Source organism: Eurytemora carolleeae, unplaced genomic scaffold (assembly GCF_000591075.1).
Source record: "Eurytemora carolleeae unplaced genomic scaffold, Eaff_2.0 scaffold115, whole genome shotgun sequence".
In the NCBI taxonomy this organism is placed as follows: Eukaryota; Metazoa; Arthropoda; class Copepoda; order Calanoida; family Temoridae; genus Eurytemora; species Eurytemora carolleeae.
The window spans coordinates 157,447-173,818 of record NW_019396189.1 but is presented as its reverse complement, the minus strand read 5'-3'; the positions used below and the strand labels follow the sequence as shown (position 1 = coordinate 173,818).

At 35.6% G+C, this 16,372-nt stretch overlaps 2 protein-coding genes across 5 annotated transcripts; both read right to left on the bottom strand.

Annotated features, from left to right (window-relative positions):
- Window positions 1–114: 114 nt before the first annotated feature.
- On the bottom strand, window positions 115–13,219 carry LOC111697670 (uncharacterized). Of its 4 annotated transcripts, none has more exons than XM_023467747.1 (12): window positions 13,130–13,219; window positions 12,086–12,792; window positions 9,843–12,023; window positions 8,503–9,357; window positions 4,311–7,793; window positions 3,636–3,896; window positions 3,180–3,447; window positions 2,273–2,966; window positions 1,769–1,883; window positions 999–1,169; window positions 727–821; window positions 115–520 (listed from the first exon to the last, which is right to left on the bottom strand). In XM_023467747.1, exons 3-12 carry the CDS (start codon window positions 12,013–12,015, stop codon window positions 500–502), a joined length of 8,136 nt encoding a protein of 2,711 aa, XP_023323515.1. In that variant the 5' UTR covers window positions 12,016–12,023; window positions 12,086–12,792; window positions 13,130–13,219; the 3' UTR covers window positions 115–499. The 4 variants fall into 4 exon arrangements, with proteins under 4 accessions (XP_023323515.1, XP_023323518.1, XP_023323516.1 ...); XM_023467750.1 differs by lacking the exon at window positions 13,130–13,219 and having other exon boundaries at window positions 9,843–11,772; window positions 11,812–12,023; window positions 12,086–13,008; XM_023467748.1 differs by lacking the exon at window positions 13,130–13,219 and having other exon boundaries at window positions 12,086–12,448; window positions 12,624–13,008.
- Window positions 13,217–16,193, bottom strand: LOC111697671 (calcineurin B homologous protein 1-like). The gene is made up of 6 exons (XM_023467751.1): window positions 16,056–16,193; window positions 15,618–15,741; window positions 15,469–15,527; window positions 14,850–14,967; window positions 14,096–14,200; window positions 13,217–13,373 (listed from the first exon to the last, which is right to left on the bottom strand). Exons 1-6 carry the CDS (start codon window positions 16,157–16,159, stop codon window positions 13,287–13,289), a joined length of 597 nt encoding a protein of 198 aa, XP_023323519.1. The 5' UTR covers window positions 16,160–16,193; the 3' UTR covers window positions 13,217–13,286.
- Between the last annotated feature and the right edge of the window lie 179 nt (window positions 16,194–16,372).

Sequence of the window (16,372 nt, the reverse complement as noted above, 5' to 3'; positions counted from 1 at the left end):
TTCCAAAACCTTAAGTGTATTTATGTGTACTTATTAACCTTTAAATAGCACATGGATTCGTTTCATAAGTTCGGTATCTCTGTCATGGGGACATTTGTAATAATTACAGAAATGAATAAAAAATCCTTATTGTATATTCTTTAGGTAAAATTTGAAAGTCGTCTTCAAAATATTATTAAATTTGCCTACTACGGCACTCGGTAGGCTTTTACGATTATAAATTCATGATCAATATATTGATTATGTGAGTTTTGGGGAATACACACAGCCCGTGAAAAGGGACCTATTAACTTCACATTTTTTTAGAATAGGAACGATTGCTACAGCAGATTAGCGTTCAATGAATTCCTATTTAGCGTTCCAAGAGCTGTTCAATGTTTTCATTTATTACATCAGCTTGAGCAGGTGCTACCATCTTCTTGTAAAGTAGGTCAGAAGAACAACATTTTGTCATAAAGCAGCTGAGCGGGCTAGCAGCTTGATTTGAGGAGGGTTTGTGTCATTGTTTGTCCAAATGGCCCTGCACAAAGCCAAAATATAAGTCATTTTAAAATAAATTGTGCAGGTGCACACTAAGAAAATATGTTTAGAAGGTATTACATATTTAATAAATGAAAAAGGAATTGTAGCATAAATGGAAAAAGATAAAGTTTGAAATTAAAAAAATGGAAGAATACGAGTAAATGAAATGGATTGGAAAATGAATTGTATATTATGGATCTGTTCCTTGATGTGTTTAAACATATCCATCGCGGTGCCACATTTATATCCGCATTTGATGCAGGGTCTCTCTTCTTTATATTCATTTGTTCGGATCAATCCTAGAGTAAAAGATTTTAAATCAGTAATTTGAACTCTCTGTAAATAATACAAGGTATCTAAGAACTTCAGCATTAATTATGATCACACGTTACCGATCGTTTTTATATTTTCTTTGTGAAAACGTTTGATTTTATTCCGATTAACGAATACATTTTTCTACCTGTCTATAAATTTACCTGAAGTGACTGATTGCTTCCATTTTCTCCGAACCACGTTTCCCCAGGTTGGGGACAGAGACAAATTCTTTACGCGGAGGAATGAAGATGAATTGATCATTGGGAGAAAGGTTGGAATAGGTTGAAGAGAAGTATGTCCAGTTTTATCCATGTGCTTAGCAATATCAAAACCTTAATATAAAATGAATTTATTAGAAAAGCTAACCTAATGCTCAGAATTGATTTCCAACTTAAATTCCGTTTTGAGAAGTTATCTTTTTTCCTAGAAGCAAGATCAGCCCGCGTAAAATAAGTGTTCACTATGGTTTATAGGGTTACCCATAGTAAGTTTTTAAGACAACGGCGCAACACAAAACGTTGGGAACATGACTTTCAACCGATCTTGAGCTAAACAAAATAAAAAAAGACTTTGATAACAGACTGGAAATAGATTTATTGATTTATCGTTTTATTTGTATGCGTGAGCTTGTGCCCACACCCCTTATCCAAAATAAATTATTAGAGTTAAAAAGAAGTTATCTTATTCATAATAAATAAAAAAAGCAGTTTCATGGGTGTTCAAAAAAGTATATATAAAAAGCAGCGAAGTGACAANCCGGGGCCACCCTTCCTTCAAAAGCAACCCCCGTGGGCCGTGGTTATACTATTCCAGCAGTCATGGTGGACTGCTTTACTCAGAAGGAAGGGGCGGTGGAAGTCAGAGGCAAGGTGATAATAATAAACAAAAACAAGATTCCCCCTGGTTCCCTTTGTACACAAATTTAACTTACCTACAGGTACACGTGGGTGGGTGAGATGCGTACACCCTGGTGTACACTTAAACCCCCTTGCTGGATCCGCCTCACAGTCAATACAAAGATAGAAGTACTCAATATCACCAGCAATCTAAATATTTCAATACATACAGTGGTCGGCGTTTATATCAATACACTAAAGACTTATAAATAAAGGTTTTGATTTCTGACAAGTTTTATTTAAATTATAAGTTTACAAGTAAATTAAGAGAAGCTGTTAATTGACAGATTCTCTTAGTTTCCATGTTTTAGTGTATCCAATATCCATGCTGTTTGAAAGCTTTGAAGGAATCAAAATTGAAACAGAAAGTCGTCTTCATTGTATTGTATATACGACAACTGATTATGGATATAAGGATTGAACTGCTTGTTCTATAACCCCCCCCCCCCCATGCAATGATAATGATGATTGCAAATGCAATAACAAAAAAATCTTTAAAATCAGGATGAGGGTTTTTAATTAGCTACAGTTCAAGATACCTCTGTTGTTAAAGAGGACGATGGTCTGGGTTCCGAAGATAGCTCCATGGATTCTGTTCTGGCCTTCTTCATTTTAGCCTGTATGGTTTCTGCAGTAATCCAACTACCCAGTCTCTTTCGTTTAATCCGTGCCACAGGTCCTTCGGACAGAGATGATCCCGGCCTGCTGGTATCAGAGCTACTAGGATTATGGGCAGGGGAGGAAGGTTCCTTTTTAACCTTCGTCTCTGAATACAAGTGTTCTGCTGTATAATGTCGTTGAAGATCAGCAGGAGTACTGAAATCTTGTCTGCAATCCTGACACTTGTAACCAGGAGCAACTGAAGCAGTGATAGGACGTATTGTCAACTTTGGAACCGTTAATTTCTTACTCAAAGCCTGCTCTTTCAGAAAAACTGCTCTGGCAATATCTCTATCATTTTTACTGATCATTACCCGAACTTTCTTCTGCGGTGGCTCAAACCTATTGACAGAAGCTTGAGATGGTTTAGTAGTGTGTAGTTCACGAATATGCGTCTCCATTTCGTTTGCCAAATGTTGAATATGGTTGCTAGCGATCATTCTTTTACACTTGAGACATCTTAACCGGATGTTAAGCTCTGAGCTGTGGAGTCTACAGTGTTCTAACACTTCTTTGATAGATAGATGGATAGTTGGATCTTCACAGTTGGCACATTGATACCCAACCGTTTTTCTAAACAAGATAAGCATATTAACTCAGTGGTAAAATCCCCCACTCTTACAAATAATTTCCCCCCCATATGTTTACTATTTTTGCACCGAGAGAATCTTTTCTGAATGAAAATCCAGTATCGAATTAATTAAACCTTTCAAACCAGCAAATTTGTTAATTTGATCCTTCTATATTATAAATATCATAATATCTTTATACTACTTTAACAATTACCTTGTGTTGAGATGGTCGAGATGCTTTGAACTCTCTGATCTTGAAAAGTAAATATTGCACCGGACACACTTGTATGGAGTATCTTTAAACATCTGAATACAATCGAAGGACACCTTGCAGGTTTGAATATGTTTGGAGAAGGAAGATCGGTCGTTGAAAGAGACTTGGCAGAGGAAACAGAACCCTGTAGCGGAGAGATACTTCGGATCCGTCAAGGAACTAATGGAAGAGTAGTTCGACACAAATTTGGCCATTAGCTCATCAAATTCTAAATCATATTTGGTTAAATAGAAAATGTCACGGTATTTAGTAAATTCCATCGAATTTATTCCAATTTCTTTTAAATCTAATCCATTCTTCCCATCGAATTCAATTCCAATTCCAAAACCATTTCAAGTCAATTTAAAACCATCCTAATCACATTCAACCCCAATCTTATCCCAATCCAAACCATACCTGACAAATCAACACTGCGTAGATCAGGTTTAACAAGCATAAGCTTAATACAGAAGATATAGGTGCTGGACTGGGCCGGGTTGAAGGGATTCATCTTGTAGATGGAGCAGAAGTCCAGGAAGAACTTCAGCAGTTTCCTCAGATTGATGTGTTTATGAGTTAGAAGATGAGTTTGATTAATGGAAACCTTGCCGCAAACAAAACAGTCCGTGTTCACAGCTTGACTGCTCGGACTCATACCAAAGATTGTACGCACGTGTTCTAGAGATTAACAAAGGGTCAAGAAACAGGAAAAAGTATAATAGACATATATATCTATACCCCCAAGGTACCTTACCCACGAGTTCCCTAAAAAAATGCAGTCAAATTGGTCCAGCCGTTCGGCCAGCCATAGCCAACAAACGGGCTTTAACGTTTTTGTCTGGTCTGAACTGAAAAGTTTTTCCCCCCCCCCCCCCCATAAAATGTTTATTTTGATTATATAGTTAGGTAATCCATCTATTAAGTCAGGAAAAATCGGCAAAATATTTAGTTTTCTTAAAAGCAATATTCACAACCTAAAATTGTGACTAGAAAAAAGACGCGAATGCCAAAAACCTAGCTGATAAAAAGTCCCGTAACATTTATTTCAAATCTTTGATATTGAAGGGCTTTTTTAAAAATAGAGTTACTAACCTGACGAAGTGAGATGAAGTTCCATCTGGGAAACAAGATTTGACAAACTCCCTTCGTCGTTAGTTACATTCAAGGTTCTAGTATGGTAGCATCTGGTGCACCCAACAGCTCCTGGCTGCTTCCTAGTATGGTTTGCCAGCACATGATTCCGTGCCTCCGACATGGTTGGGAAGTAACAGGTTTCTTTGAAGCAGGTTGTGCAGGAAAGGAACTTATGATGATCTAATCTTAGGTTGAAGAAGCTTTCAGGGACTATATTCATTGTATTCATTAGGTCTTTCACGTTCGAATCTTCAATCAGAAAGTGTCCATTAATCTTCTGGTGGATTTCGTTGACTATAGACAGGAATGTTATTATATCTTTTCTGAGTATTGTAGAATTGTTGAAAAATTGAGACATAACAATTACAAGTTGCATTGGATCACAATCATGTATACCGCAGAGGCTGGAGGCACAATGCCGCTGAAATGCCTTAAGAAGAGGATAACAAATCCAGACCTTCTTAAACAGTTCAAACTCTAAGATGTTACTTACTGGGTATATCTCATCGTAAATACAAATATGAGATATTTGTCCTGAAACTGAGCTTATTTCTGGGATAAGATCTTCTCTTCTACCAACTTCCATTCCCAGAAGAAATAAGATAAAATCTTTAAACAAGTAGGAGTTCATTCTACGATTTGTGATCATATCCTGTACACATGGAAGATTTTCATTGCATTGGACAATAAACTTTGATGGATTGCTACAAGCTCTACGTGGCACAAACTCCAATTCTGGAGTCTTTGACTCTCTGTGCATCATGAGAGGAGGATCTTCAAAATCATCAGTGTCATCTGATTCATTCAGGTCGATTAGATCAGGAATCCTAACCGAGTTTATTCTTTCGTCCTGATACTTGAGCATGTTTACAAATCTCCTCAAGTCTAATGATAAATGCGGTGACATTAAATCCAGTGCCCTTGGCGAATTATACACCAGAAACATCAATGCAATCTCGGTCTGATGAACAGTTTTAAAGTTGCAATTCGTATTTTTGCACTTTGGGAATGGACAGTTTCTCTCAGTGTTCAAAATATTTCCAAGCTTAGATTTACATTCCTCGGCGAACACGGGCATATCTTTTAAATGTTTGTTCACATGCTTCGTTATGGTGTGTATCTTGTCCCAGCCGCTTGAAGATAGCTCCCAGTGACATATGGGGCATTTTACCTTTTCCACAGGGGGGATAATATCTTCTTGTTGAAGGGAGCAAACGCTTAAAATCTTAGGTTCAACTGGCTCCGTGCATTTTTTGTCAGGGAAATTAGTTTTCATATACTCGTCAAATGAGGGATACAAATTCTTTAAAAGATTGTGAGAAGTATATCCGTGTATGAGTATATCAGGAAATATTCCACTGAATTGGCAGGGTACTGTAGGACACTTGTACACAGATTCAGTATACGCTTCAATAGACGCCGACCCAAGAATGTGTAAAATTAACGCTAAATTTCTAATCAAACGTCCTTTGTTCACACATTCATCCACATGAAGAAGGAAGAACTTTTCCTGGTACCGCGACTTACAGTTGGAGCATTCTCTTAGTTCAAAACTATAGTTTGGTTCAACAAAGAATCCAGATTTCTTTAAGTCTTCATACGGCCAATTGTTGTGCTTGCAGAAGTTTCTGTAGATAGTATTGATTTTTTTGTGAAAGTATGCATAGTGCTCCTGAATAAGATGAGGATTCATGAAGCCTGGGAACCCGCAGTTATTTTGTGGACACATAGATATCTCCATTCCGTTTACAACAAGTCTTTTTGTCTTTAAACTCTCTATTTTCCTCATTTCACTGTCAACAAAATACCTCATATGCTTCTGAAGAAGATGCTTCTGAAGGGCACCTACAGAAAATGCAAAATCTGATTCACAACCAGGAAAACTGCACTTATAGATATCTTTACCATATAAATCATTAGCAATCACATAATAAAGAATGGCATGATGTGAAAAAAACACATGCTTCACGAAAGCATCTTCGCTAGGATAGGTTCCATGGATTTTACACTGAAAAGTGTTCCCAACTTTGTGGTCTCGAATAACAAAGGAGAAGTCCTTTGAATGAAGATGGCACTCGTAAATGTGCAACACACAAAGTGCACGTTCTTCAAACTTTTTTCCACAATACACACATTCTCCTGCAGCAGTAAAATCTTCTACAAGTTTCTTGTTTTGTTCAAACAGCTTTTCATTTGGATGGCTTGTTGATGAAATGAGATTCTCCAGAGGTCTTGGATTCAGATCAGGGACTTTGTTCTGCAGCTTTCCTATTTGCACTGGCACTGTGGATATACTTGAAACTATTGCAGGAAGATCAGGGCAAAGTTTGTGTGAAATCTTTTTTGATGGTTTTGATCCAGGTTTAAGCACAGCTTGCACAGTTGAAGGAATTCTTATATCTGGAGCAATAATTTTCTTTACATTAATAACAGGAGTATTAGAGTTTACAGGGACTGTTGTTGATTTTTTTAGAACTACATTATTTATTGAAGTTTGAGATTGTGGTATAGACGTGCTTGAAATAGGCGCTAGTATTGATCGGTTGTTATTTCTTAATGCATCCTGTTTGGATGCTGCATCCTGTTTGGATGCTGCATCCTGTTTGAATGTTGCATCCTGTTTGGTTCCTGCACGCGGTTTGGATCCTGCACGCTGTTTGGTTACTACTTTCTGACTGGATATTACAGGCTGATTGGTAGATGAATGTTGGTATGTTGTTGCATGCTTATGAGTAGATGCATGTTGAGTAGATAACACATGCTGGTTGGTAGATGCATGATGAATTGTTGTTGCATGCTGAATGGTAGATGCTTTGTGGTATATTGGTGCATACTGGTTGGTAGATGTAGGTTGGTTTGTTGTTACAAGGTGGTTAGTAGATGCGAGGAGGGTGGCTGTTGCATGCTGATTGGTAGATGCATGCTGGTTTGTTGTTGCGCGCTGGTTGGATGTGTGCTTTGTCACACTAACATGATTGCTCAATGTATTAACTACGTGAGGTTGATCATTTAAACTCTGAGAAACCTGGTTTGATATTAACTTGAAATAATCCAGCCAGAATTTGGTCGGGGAAACCATTTGTATAACATTTATTGGTTTGAGAACAGCTAGTAAATATTCTTTGCTCAGGGTCCGTTTGTGCTCAGGAGGCAGTGATAAAAGAACAATCTGAGCACACACAGAATAATACTGAGACTCATTCAGATCTGTTTGAGAATATATGTCCTTCTTTAAGCCAACTTCCATGGAGGTTTCTTTCTCTTTCAATTTTTCATAGTAAGACCACAATATTCTTCGGATATCGTAGACTTGGTCAGGTGAAAAATTCGCATAATCATTTTCAAATTCTGTTCTCCACTCATTGCCAATATCATTGACATTTGCCTTCTTCCTCTTTCCAGATATTGAGAAGTAGAAATCACAAATGGAAAGATCAGAAACTGAAAATAACTAATTTAAGTATAAATGAAGAAGAGGGGTAAACTATCTTGATAAACTAATAAATATTCTAAAAAATAAACTATGAAAGGGAATATGGAGGTTCGGACTTTAAACATTAACGTTTCAAATTTGTTTCTAAAAAACTCCAGAACTGGTACTTTTTGATGAATTTAATTTTAATTATGTTAAAGAACTTCAAATATAGATACTAAATACTTGACTCAAATTTAACATTTTCTAAACCACATATCTTTGTAACCTTAAGGTAAAACGTTTGAAATATCAAACTTTGACTCTTTGATCTAACAAAATTCACAGCGGGAATTTTCTAAGGTCTAAGAAATCAGGTTTCAAAGAAATAAGGAATATTGAAAAAGAGTTTGAGACAAGAATTCAGTTCCTTTTTTCTAAAAAACGATATAAATAGATATCATAATCTAAAAAAGTTATCATAATTATGATAAAATTATGTTTACTTAGTAAGCAACTAAAATTGTGTTTCAAAACGATACGAAAAAAACATCAAAAATTATATCATAAGAAAATCTTGAATTGTTGTTGGAATTTTCAAATTTTGCTGACCAAAAAAAAGCATAATAGTATTGATAAAATACTTCATTAGGCTGTTCAATAACGAATTATGGGCAAAATGCTCTACTTTGAAACTATTTTTATTAAAGTAAAAAAGCAAAGTGTAGAATTGTTTACCTTCCATTAGACCTTGCTGGAAAGACTTTAATCTCTTACTGGAGAGTATAAAAGCAGAATTGTTATTCACCAGATCATGTAGATTGAAAACCTTGACAGGAAGGTCAGCTCGCAGTTCAAACTCCTTTTTCTTACCCAAATAGAAAACTGCTTTGGTTGGTAGGTTCCAGTCTGGCAGGAAAGTAAAAGAACAATTCTCCCATAGCGCAGGATCCTTGGGCAATCTTTTGTGTTCATTTACTGATACAAATAGTTTAACACAAATATCACTGGCGCATGAAATAAAGGTATTGAGAATGATATAATGATTATCAGAGTTGACTATGCTGTACCGATATCGGGATTCAACAGGATACCAGATAAAACGAGCTTGACGAAGTGGTGCTACTGTGCTCGGTGCTACTGTGTTATCTAAAGATCTATGATGAACCGTAACTGTGGGAGCTGCTTCAGGTTTATGAGGCAATGCTTCAATATTAGCCGCAGGGTCCCGAGCAAAACTAGAAACCCGTATTGATGGTTTTCTTATAATATCAGACAACGGAACAGGCTGACGAGGTAACTGAATAGTAAGGGGGGGATGGAGGCTAGTTCCTGAACCAAATGGTTTATTGATCATTCCAGGATATTCAGTATTACCCAAGGTTAGCTTTGGATCTCTCTTAGATAAATTGAAGCTTGTTTTGGAATTAACCATTTGAGAAGTTGTGGTTGATTTTATGCTAGTGTTTTGAGGAGGTTTGGCGTGAGGTGGATTGGAAGTCCCCTCCATACATGGTGGTGAACCGAAGACATCTCGAATTTTTTCCTGGAGAAATCGGGGTACAAGGAAATCCAAAGAAAACTTTTTTTCTTCTGAATCAAAGGATTAATTGTCAACATAAGAAAGGCCCTAATATAAAAAAATTACTTTTACAGAAAAATATTAGTTTATAAATGATTAAAATCTAAAATATAGTGTATTTTCAGCTCTCGCCAAAGCAACACATACGACCCAAGTTGATTTATAATGCTTAGTTAGATGTAAGTACAGTCACATCAACTTTAAACCAAACCTACAAGACAGCATAATGCTTTCTCAAACAAAACAGATAAAGATATTCTTAGCAGCTAGTATTCCTTAACCATATATTCAGATAGCCGCGGCTCAAATTTTTTAAATTTGGCCTCTGTACTGGAAAATCCTGTCTGATAAAAACACAAATTTGAAAACACTGTTTCATTTATGATATTTGTTAAAATTTAAGATTTGAAAAAATAAACTATTAAATATAAAAAAAAAGTTTTACACTATATAATCTAAAGAAAAAAAGGATATTTTAAAGAATATTAATCATTTCCTAAACAAAATATTCTTTTATAAAGCGAGTTCTTCAGAAAACCATTGATATTGTTAATTGCTGTCTGGACATGTAACTCGTCGGTTGGTAAATCCATCAGCTGCTCGTTCCAGACAATAATACGCTTGATCAGCTCATTACAAACTACGTTACGCAGACTCTCGTAACAATCATCTAGGTTAGGTTCCGTCAGATTTTCAAGTTTTTGATGGGTCAACCCAGATTTTGTGTAGAGAAGTTCAACGAGATCTGGATCTTGTAATATCATAATCCTTAACGCATGCGCATTAGATATTTCCACTGGATTGGTTTTTACATCGTTTGAATGAGATTCATCTAGAGATATTATTTTCATATCTTCAGAGTCCGAGTTGTCTAGAGCTTTAGAACTCTTTGCAGAGTTATCATCTTTAACACTGTCCGCTGGTGTCGGTGACCTTGTGAAGATAGATCGATCAACAATTATCCTCGTCTCATTAAACGACTCGTAATCAACAAAAGGCGGAGGCGAATCTAGAAGGGCTTCAATCTCGAAACAAGGACTTGGAGAACTGGGACTTGGAGGATTTACTGATTGTGTTCCAGCAAACTCTGGACTAACCAGGAACTCATCCATTAGATTGGGAATAGGACGTGAGCCAGTAAGAGCTTCGGGTTCACAAGACAAGATATATTCATCTGTAGTAAGTTCAGATTTGTCCCGTTTACTAAGAATTATTCCGATAGGTTTAGATATATTCTGTATGCTGGGATTTACTATGGTAGGAACAGATACATCTTGTCTACTAGAATTTACTCCGGTAAGTTCAGATTCATCCTGTCTTCTAGTATCTACTCCGAAAGGCTCCGATTCATCTTGAATACTAGTACTTACTCCGAATGGCTCAGAATCATGCTGTATGCAAGGAATTACTCCGATAGGTTCAGATACATCCTGTTCACTAGGGATTACTCCGAAAGGTTCAGAATCTTGTATACCGGTAGGTTCAGATTCTTGTATACTCGGGTTTTCTCCGGAAGGTTCAGAAGCATGTTGTATAATAGGGTTTACTGGGGTAGGTTGAGAAGAATCTTGTATGTCGGGCTTTTCTCCGGAAGGTTCAGAAACATCCTGTGTTTTAGGTTTTTCTGGGGTAGGTTCAGATACACCATGTATACTAAAGTTTACTCCAGTAGGTCCAGAAGCATCTTGTATACTAGGGTTTACTTTAGTAGGTTCTGACAAATCTTGTATACTAGAATTTACTCCGGTAAATTCAGATTCATCCTGTATTTTAAGGACCTTTCCGATAGGTTCAGTTACACCTTGTATTCCAGGGATAATTCCGATAGGTTCAGTTACACCTTGTATACCAGGGATTATTCCAGTAGGTTCGGATACATCTTGCATATTAGGGATTACGCCAGTAGGTTCGGATACATCCTGTATACTAGGAATTACTCTAATAGGTTCAGATACATCCTGTTCAGTAGGGTTTACTCCGGTAGGTTCGGATACATCCTGTATACTAGGAATTACTCCAATAGGTTCAGACACATCCTGTTCAGTAGGGTTTACTCCAGCAGGTTCGGATACATCCTGTATACTAGGGTTTACTCCAGCAGGTTCAGATGCATCCTGTTCAGTAGGGTTTACTCCAGTAGGTTCAGATACATCTTGTTCAGTAGGGTTTACTCCAGTAAGTTCGGATACATCCTGTTCGGTAGGGTTTACGCCAACAGGTTCAGATACATCCTGTTCAGTTGGGTTTACTCCAGTAGGTTCAGATACGTCCTGTTCAGTTGGGTTTACTCCAGTAGGTTCAGATACGTCCTGTTCAGTTGGGTTTACTCCAGTAGGTTCAGATACGTCCTGTTCAGTTGGGTTTACTCCAGTAGGTTCAGATACGTCCTGTTCAGTTGGGTTTACTCCAGTAGGTTCAGATACGTCCTGTTCAGTTGGGTTTACTCCAGTAGGTTCAGATACGTCCTGTTCAGTTGGGTTTACTCCAGTAGGTTCGGATACATCCTGTATACTAGGGTTTACTCTGCTAGGTTGAAATACATCCTGCAAGCATGGCTTCTCACTGGAAGAAGAGCTTACTGACTCAGTGATAATTTCGTGAACAATGTCGAGTATATCAGTACTAATTGATAATTTTACTGAATCTTCATGAATTTCTTTTTCTTCCATGATCTTGACTGAAATAAAAACATTATTATCTCTGGCAAATTCAGTTAACGTGAAGAATTGAATATTTTACCTTTTTACTTCAAGGTGACTTTAGCATAAAGCAAATTACACCTATCTCGGCCATTTTTATCTAAAACAGAAAATATTCTGTTGGGTGATTACTGAAAAGTGACTATTGCTTGAATATACGATTATGTGAACTAATTAGTGTCCGGAACAGATCATTCAATAACATTTGGGTTAGTTCTTCATTTACAGGGTTAGGTTAAATTTGGCACATTTTCCAATAGTTCAATGCAACAAATGCAGGGGAAAATCAAATCTGTTCCAGTCTAAATGAAATCAAATTATTTCGTACAATTCAATAAAATCGAGTTTAAAATTACATCATGTGATTAAGTTTTGGTGGCCATGATAGTTTGCTTGTCAGTTCCTTATGATTCAAAGAAGAATGTAAAAGCGCGAGTGCAAAAAGTTTTACAGGTTAAATTTCAACATTGTGCAATTACGGACGGACAGATCTCAATACAAAATTAACAAGCCTTGCATCAATAATTAAGGCATCTTTCATAAAAACTTTATCAATAGGACTTATTAAAAATTTAAACTAAATCAGGCACGATAACAAGCAAAACATACTAATAACACAATTCACATTATAAAAACTGATGTATTATCAGATCTAAAGCTTAATTAAAGCAGATCAATATAAAGAGATAGGTAGATAAAGATAAAATAAATAATTAAATTTGATTTAAAAACTAATAGAATTTAAAACTTAAGACAAGACGATTATTTATGTGATTGTGAATAATTTTTCCTTCATGATTAAATAAATTAAAACCAGCGCTTCCCTCAAATCCATTAAAAGATAAGTATGTGTTATGTTCGATGATAATATAGCTCGAGGGAAGCGCAGAAAAACTACCAATAGGCATAAAGTGTAAAATTATTTTGAGCATAAAATTGAAATTTAATTTTATCATTTTCAAAACAAACTGAAAAGAGGCAACGAACAATAAAAAAAATAGCTGAAGTAGAATACTTTGCTCAGGAAAAAGAAGGACAAAAAATTAAATCACGAGAGAATTTGCTTGGAGCGATTAATATCAACCGAAAAATAGTAATAGGTCGAAAATGTTAAATCATCAAATGAATTCGTACGGTTTAACAAAAACAGCCTTTTCAAAACTAAATCTTCCACCAGCTGAAAACGAACAGTTCCCAATTACAAACATTACAAACGAAAATTCAGGTTGAAATAAATTAATCTAGTTGAGGAACCGAATAGACATCTTCTGCTCAACATCTGTTCTCTCCAACACCGTCACAAACTCATCAAATGAAATCAGATTATCCTAAAATTTAAATATTTCAAACCGACCGTAGGGGGTTAAAAAAGGGAATATTAAGATTGTTTTCATTTATATATTACAAAGAGCCTTGTCTTTAACCATAGATCGGAGCTTTTCTGTGGATATTGTATATCTTGATCTTGATCTCGATATTTCAACGTGGGCACTTTTATTGTTGCAGATATCAATGCTTGATCACTTAATTAAAGTTATCTATGCAGGATATGATCATCACAAGATGTCAAAGAGAATATACGATGGATATCGATGCTTGATCCCTAGTAAACAATATGTTTGTCTCTAGGGTTAGCGGATACGATGGTAACGTAGATTTAGGTCAGATGTAAAAAAGGCATTTCAGATAAATTTTTTTTTAATCTATTTTATCATTCTCTCCACCTGAACTGGTATTATCTTTTTAAACTTGTCTTTCCCTTAAACTGGAAAAAATAGAAAAAACAATAAATATTTTCTTCCAACCCGGGTTCTGGATAATTGGTGTAAAATCGTTTCTACAGTATAAAAAAATTAAGAAAAGGCAGGGGTATATATTTTTAACAATAATTTTTTCTGAATGTTTTGTGCAAAACTATTTTGACAGAATTGCCGTATTCCTTTATCTAAACTTAAAAGTTTTTCTCTATAAATCCCTTTAATTAAAAGGTTGATCCGCATCAACAAAAAATATATGATAATTTCTAACCCTTTAAATAATAAAATTTGACCTGATCTTGATCCGCTTCCATTATAGTTCTCTCCGCTATAGAAACCAACTGCTCAGAGCTAATGTTAGCTCCAACCATCATAGTTAATACAGCCAACAGCTCCTCCTGGTGGAATATCATTTTAGAAATTCTATTTTAGTTTTTGAAATAAAATTAGTTACAGTGGCTAGAAATAAAATTAGTTACAGTGGCTAGAAATAAAATTAGTTACAGTGGCTAGAAATAAAATTTGTTACAGTGGCTAGAAATAAACTTAGTTACAGTGGCTAGAAATAAAATTAGCTACAGTGGCTAGAAATAAAATTAGTTAGTAGCTAGAAATAAAATTAGTTACAGTGGCTAGAAATAAACTTAGATACAGTGGCTAGAAATAAAATTAGTTACAGTGGCTAGAAATAAAATTAGCTACAGTGGCTAGAAATAAAATTAGTTACAGTGGCTAGAAATAAAATTAGCTACAGTGGCTAGAAATAAAATTAGCTACAGTGGCTAGAAATAAAATTAGCTGCAGTGGCTAGAAATAAAATTAGCTACAGTGGATAGAAATAAAATTAGTTCCAGTGGCTGGAGATAAAATTGGTTACAGTGGCTAGAAATAAAATTAGCTACAGTGGCTAGAAATAAAATTAGTTACAGTGGCTAGAAATAAAATAGTTCTTTTAACCCTGCTGCGGAATATGAAAATGGCCTTGGAAACTTTTCATATGTCTGGAAATGGGGTTGGAAAAACATAAATCCTTGAAAAAAATAAAACCTTGGATATCTTATCATCACCATCCAGATCGTACATCCTGAACGCAAAGTGTAGTTTCTCCATCCTGGAATTCAAAACTGGTTCCTTCGTGTCCTTCTGCTTTTCCTTTTTTATTGGCCTTAAAAACAACAATTCATTGATTAAAGGGACTGAAAAGAACAACTTTATTGATTAAAGGGACTGAAATAACAAGTTTTAACAAGTTTATTGATTAAAGGGACTGAAAAGAACAAGTTTATTGATTAAAGGGACTGAAAAGAACAAGTTTATATATTAAAGGGACTGTAAAGAACAAGTTTATTGATTAAAGGGACGTTAGTGCTAACTTAACAGTGTAAAGGTTAGATCTAGAATACGTCCTGTTAAATCCAGCTAATTTAAATATTTCGTTACATCAAAACGAATCAAATTGGTTGCTAAGAACATGACGGGTTTTTGAATATATTGAATTCAAGCATTTGGATCCGGATTCGTTGACCAGCCTATTTTTTAAGAGTGAAAGCATAATTAGCAAGATGTTACTGTCAAGAAAGTGTCTAAAATGGCTAAAAATTCATTTTGAAACTAAATATTGCTGGATAAGGAACACAGCAAACTTTTCACACTTGTACCAACTGACCTAAAATGAGCCAACACTTTGACGAAATCCCTAAAGTCAACTTTATCCTCATCTTCATTCTAAAAAATAATAAATTTGAACAAAAATATAATTTCAAATGTAATAAAACTTCGTTTTAAATCTACAAGATACGCACTGACACAGCATACCTTGCTCTCCTGGAAGAATGCGTGAACGATCCTGTCTCCGAGAGGATTTATTGCTAGCTCTGGGATCCGGAGGAAATCCTCTCTGGATAGGAAACCCTTATCCTGCTTATCCAAGCTAGAGAACCTGAAGAAGAACATTTTTAATATGCATCATCATGATCATGATATATCTTGTGATTTCAAAAACGACTAATTTACTTGAATTGAATTCGACATCATAGCTTGTAATAACTGAATAGGTTTATTTTATTTATTATCTAAGGTCTGGGTAAATTAATGCCACTCCGTGGATTTGTATGGGTGCCACGCTCTTCGGTATGAGTCGTTATGAACCATTTCCTCCTTATAGACGCAACAGATAGAAGTAAAATGTTTAGCGATCGATATTAAATAATATTCGGAGTAATTTTGCTTCCCTTCAATAAATAAAATATTAACCTGGTGTACAATCTATCTATCTGACTTGATGTAAACCCAGTTTCCTTCTGAATACTGAGAATATCTTCAGGTTGGAGTTTATGGGATGAATGGGTTACTCCCATTTTCAAATCTTAAATTTTTATTTTACTTCATGTATTTTCTGAAAAAGATGCAAATTTAGCAAGTGTCACATAAATGACAGTTTAGAGCTATGTTCAGAAACAAGATTTTGGCACTTTCCTAGAGAACGTTTTTTGGACCCCCCCCCCCCTCCCCTCCTATTAATTTTGTTCATGATTTCAGCAAAATTATTATTTTAAATTTTTAACTTTAAG

Bases quoted from the DNA above. Each gene is read 5' to 3' on its own strand.
- LOC111697670 (XM_023467747.1), bottom strand. From the start codon at position 12,015: ATGGAAGAAAAAGAAATTCATGAAGATTCAGTAAAATTATCAATTAGT. The intron at 3,897-4,310 runs GTTAGTAACTCT...GTTAATCTCTAG, and splicing joins ACTTCATCTCACTTCGTCAG to AACACGTGCGTACAATCTTT. The intron at 2,967-3,179 runs GTAATTGTTAAA...TATCTTGTTTAG, and splicing joins CTCGACCATCTCAACACAAG to AAAAACGGTTGGGTATCAAT.
- LOC111697671 (XM_023467751.1), bottom strand. From the start codon at position 16,159: ATGGGAGTAACCCATTCATCCCATAAACTCCAACCTGAAGATATTCTC. The intron at 15,742-16,055 runs GTTAATATTTTA...GTTCTTCTTCAG, and splicing joins ATAGATAGATTGTACACCAG to GTTCTCTAGCTTGGATAAGC. The intron at 15,528-15,617 runs GTATGCTGTGTC...ATTATTTTTTAG, and splicing joins CATTCTTCCAGGAGAGCAAG to AATGAAGATGAGGATAAAGT.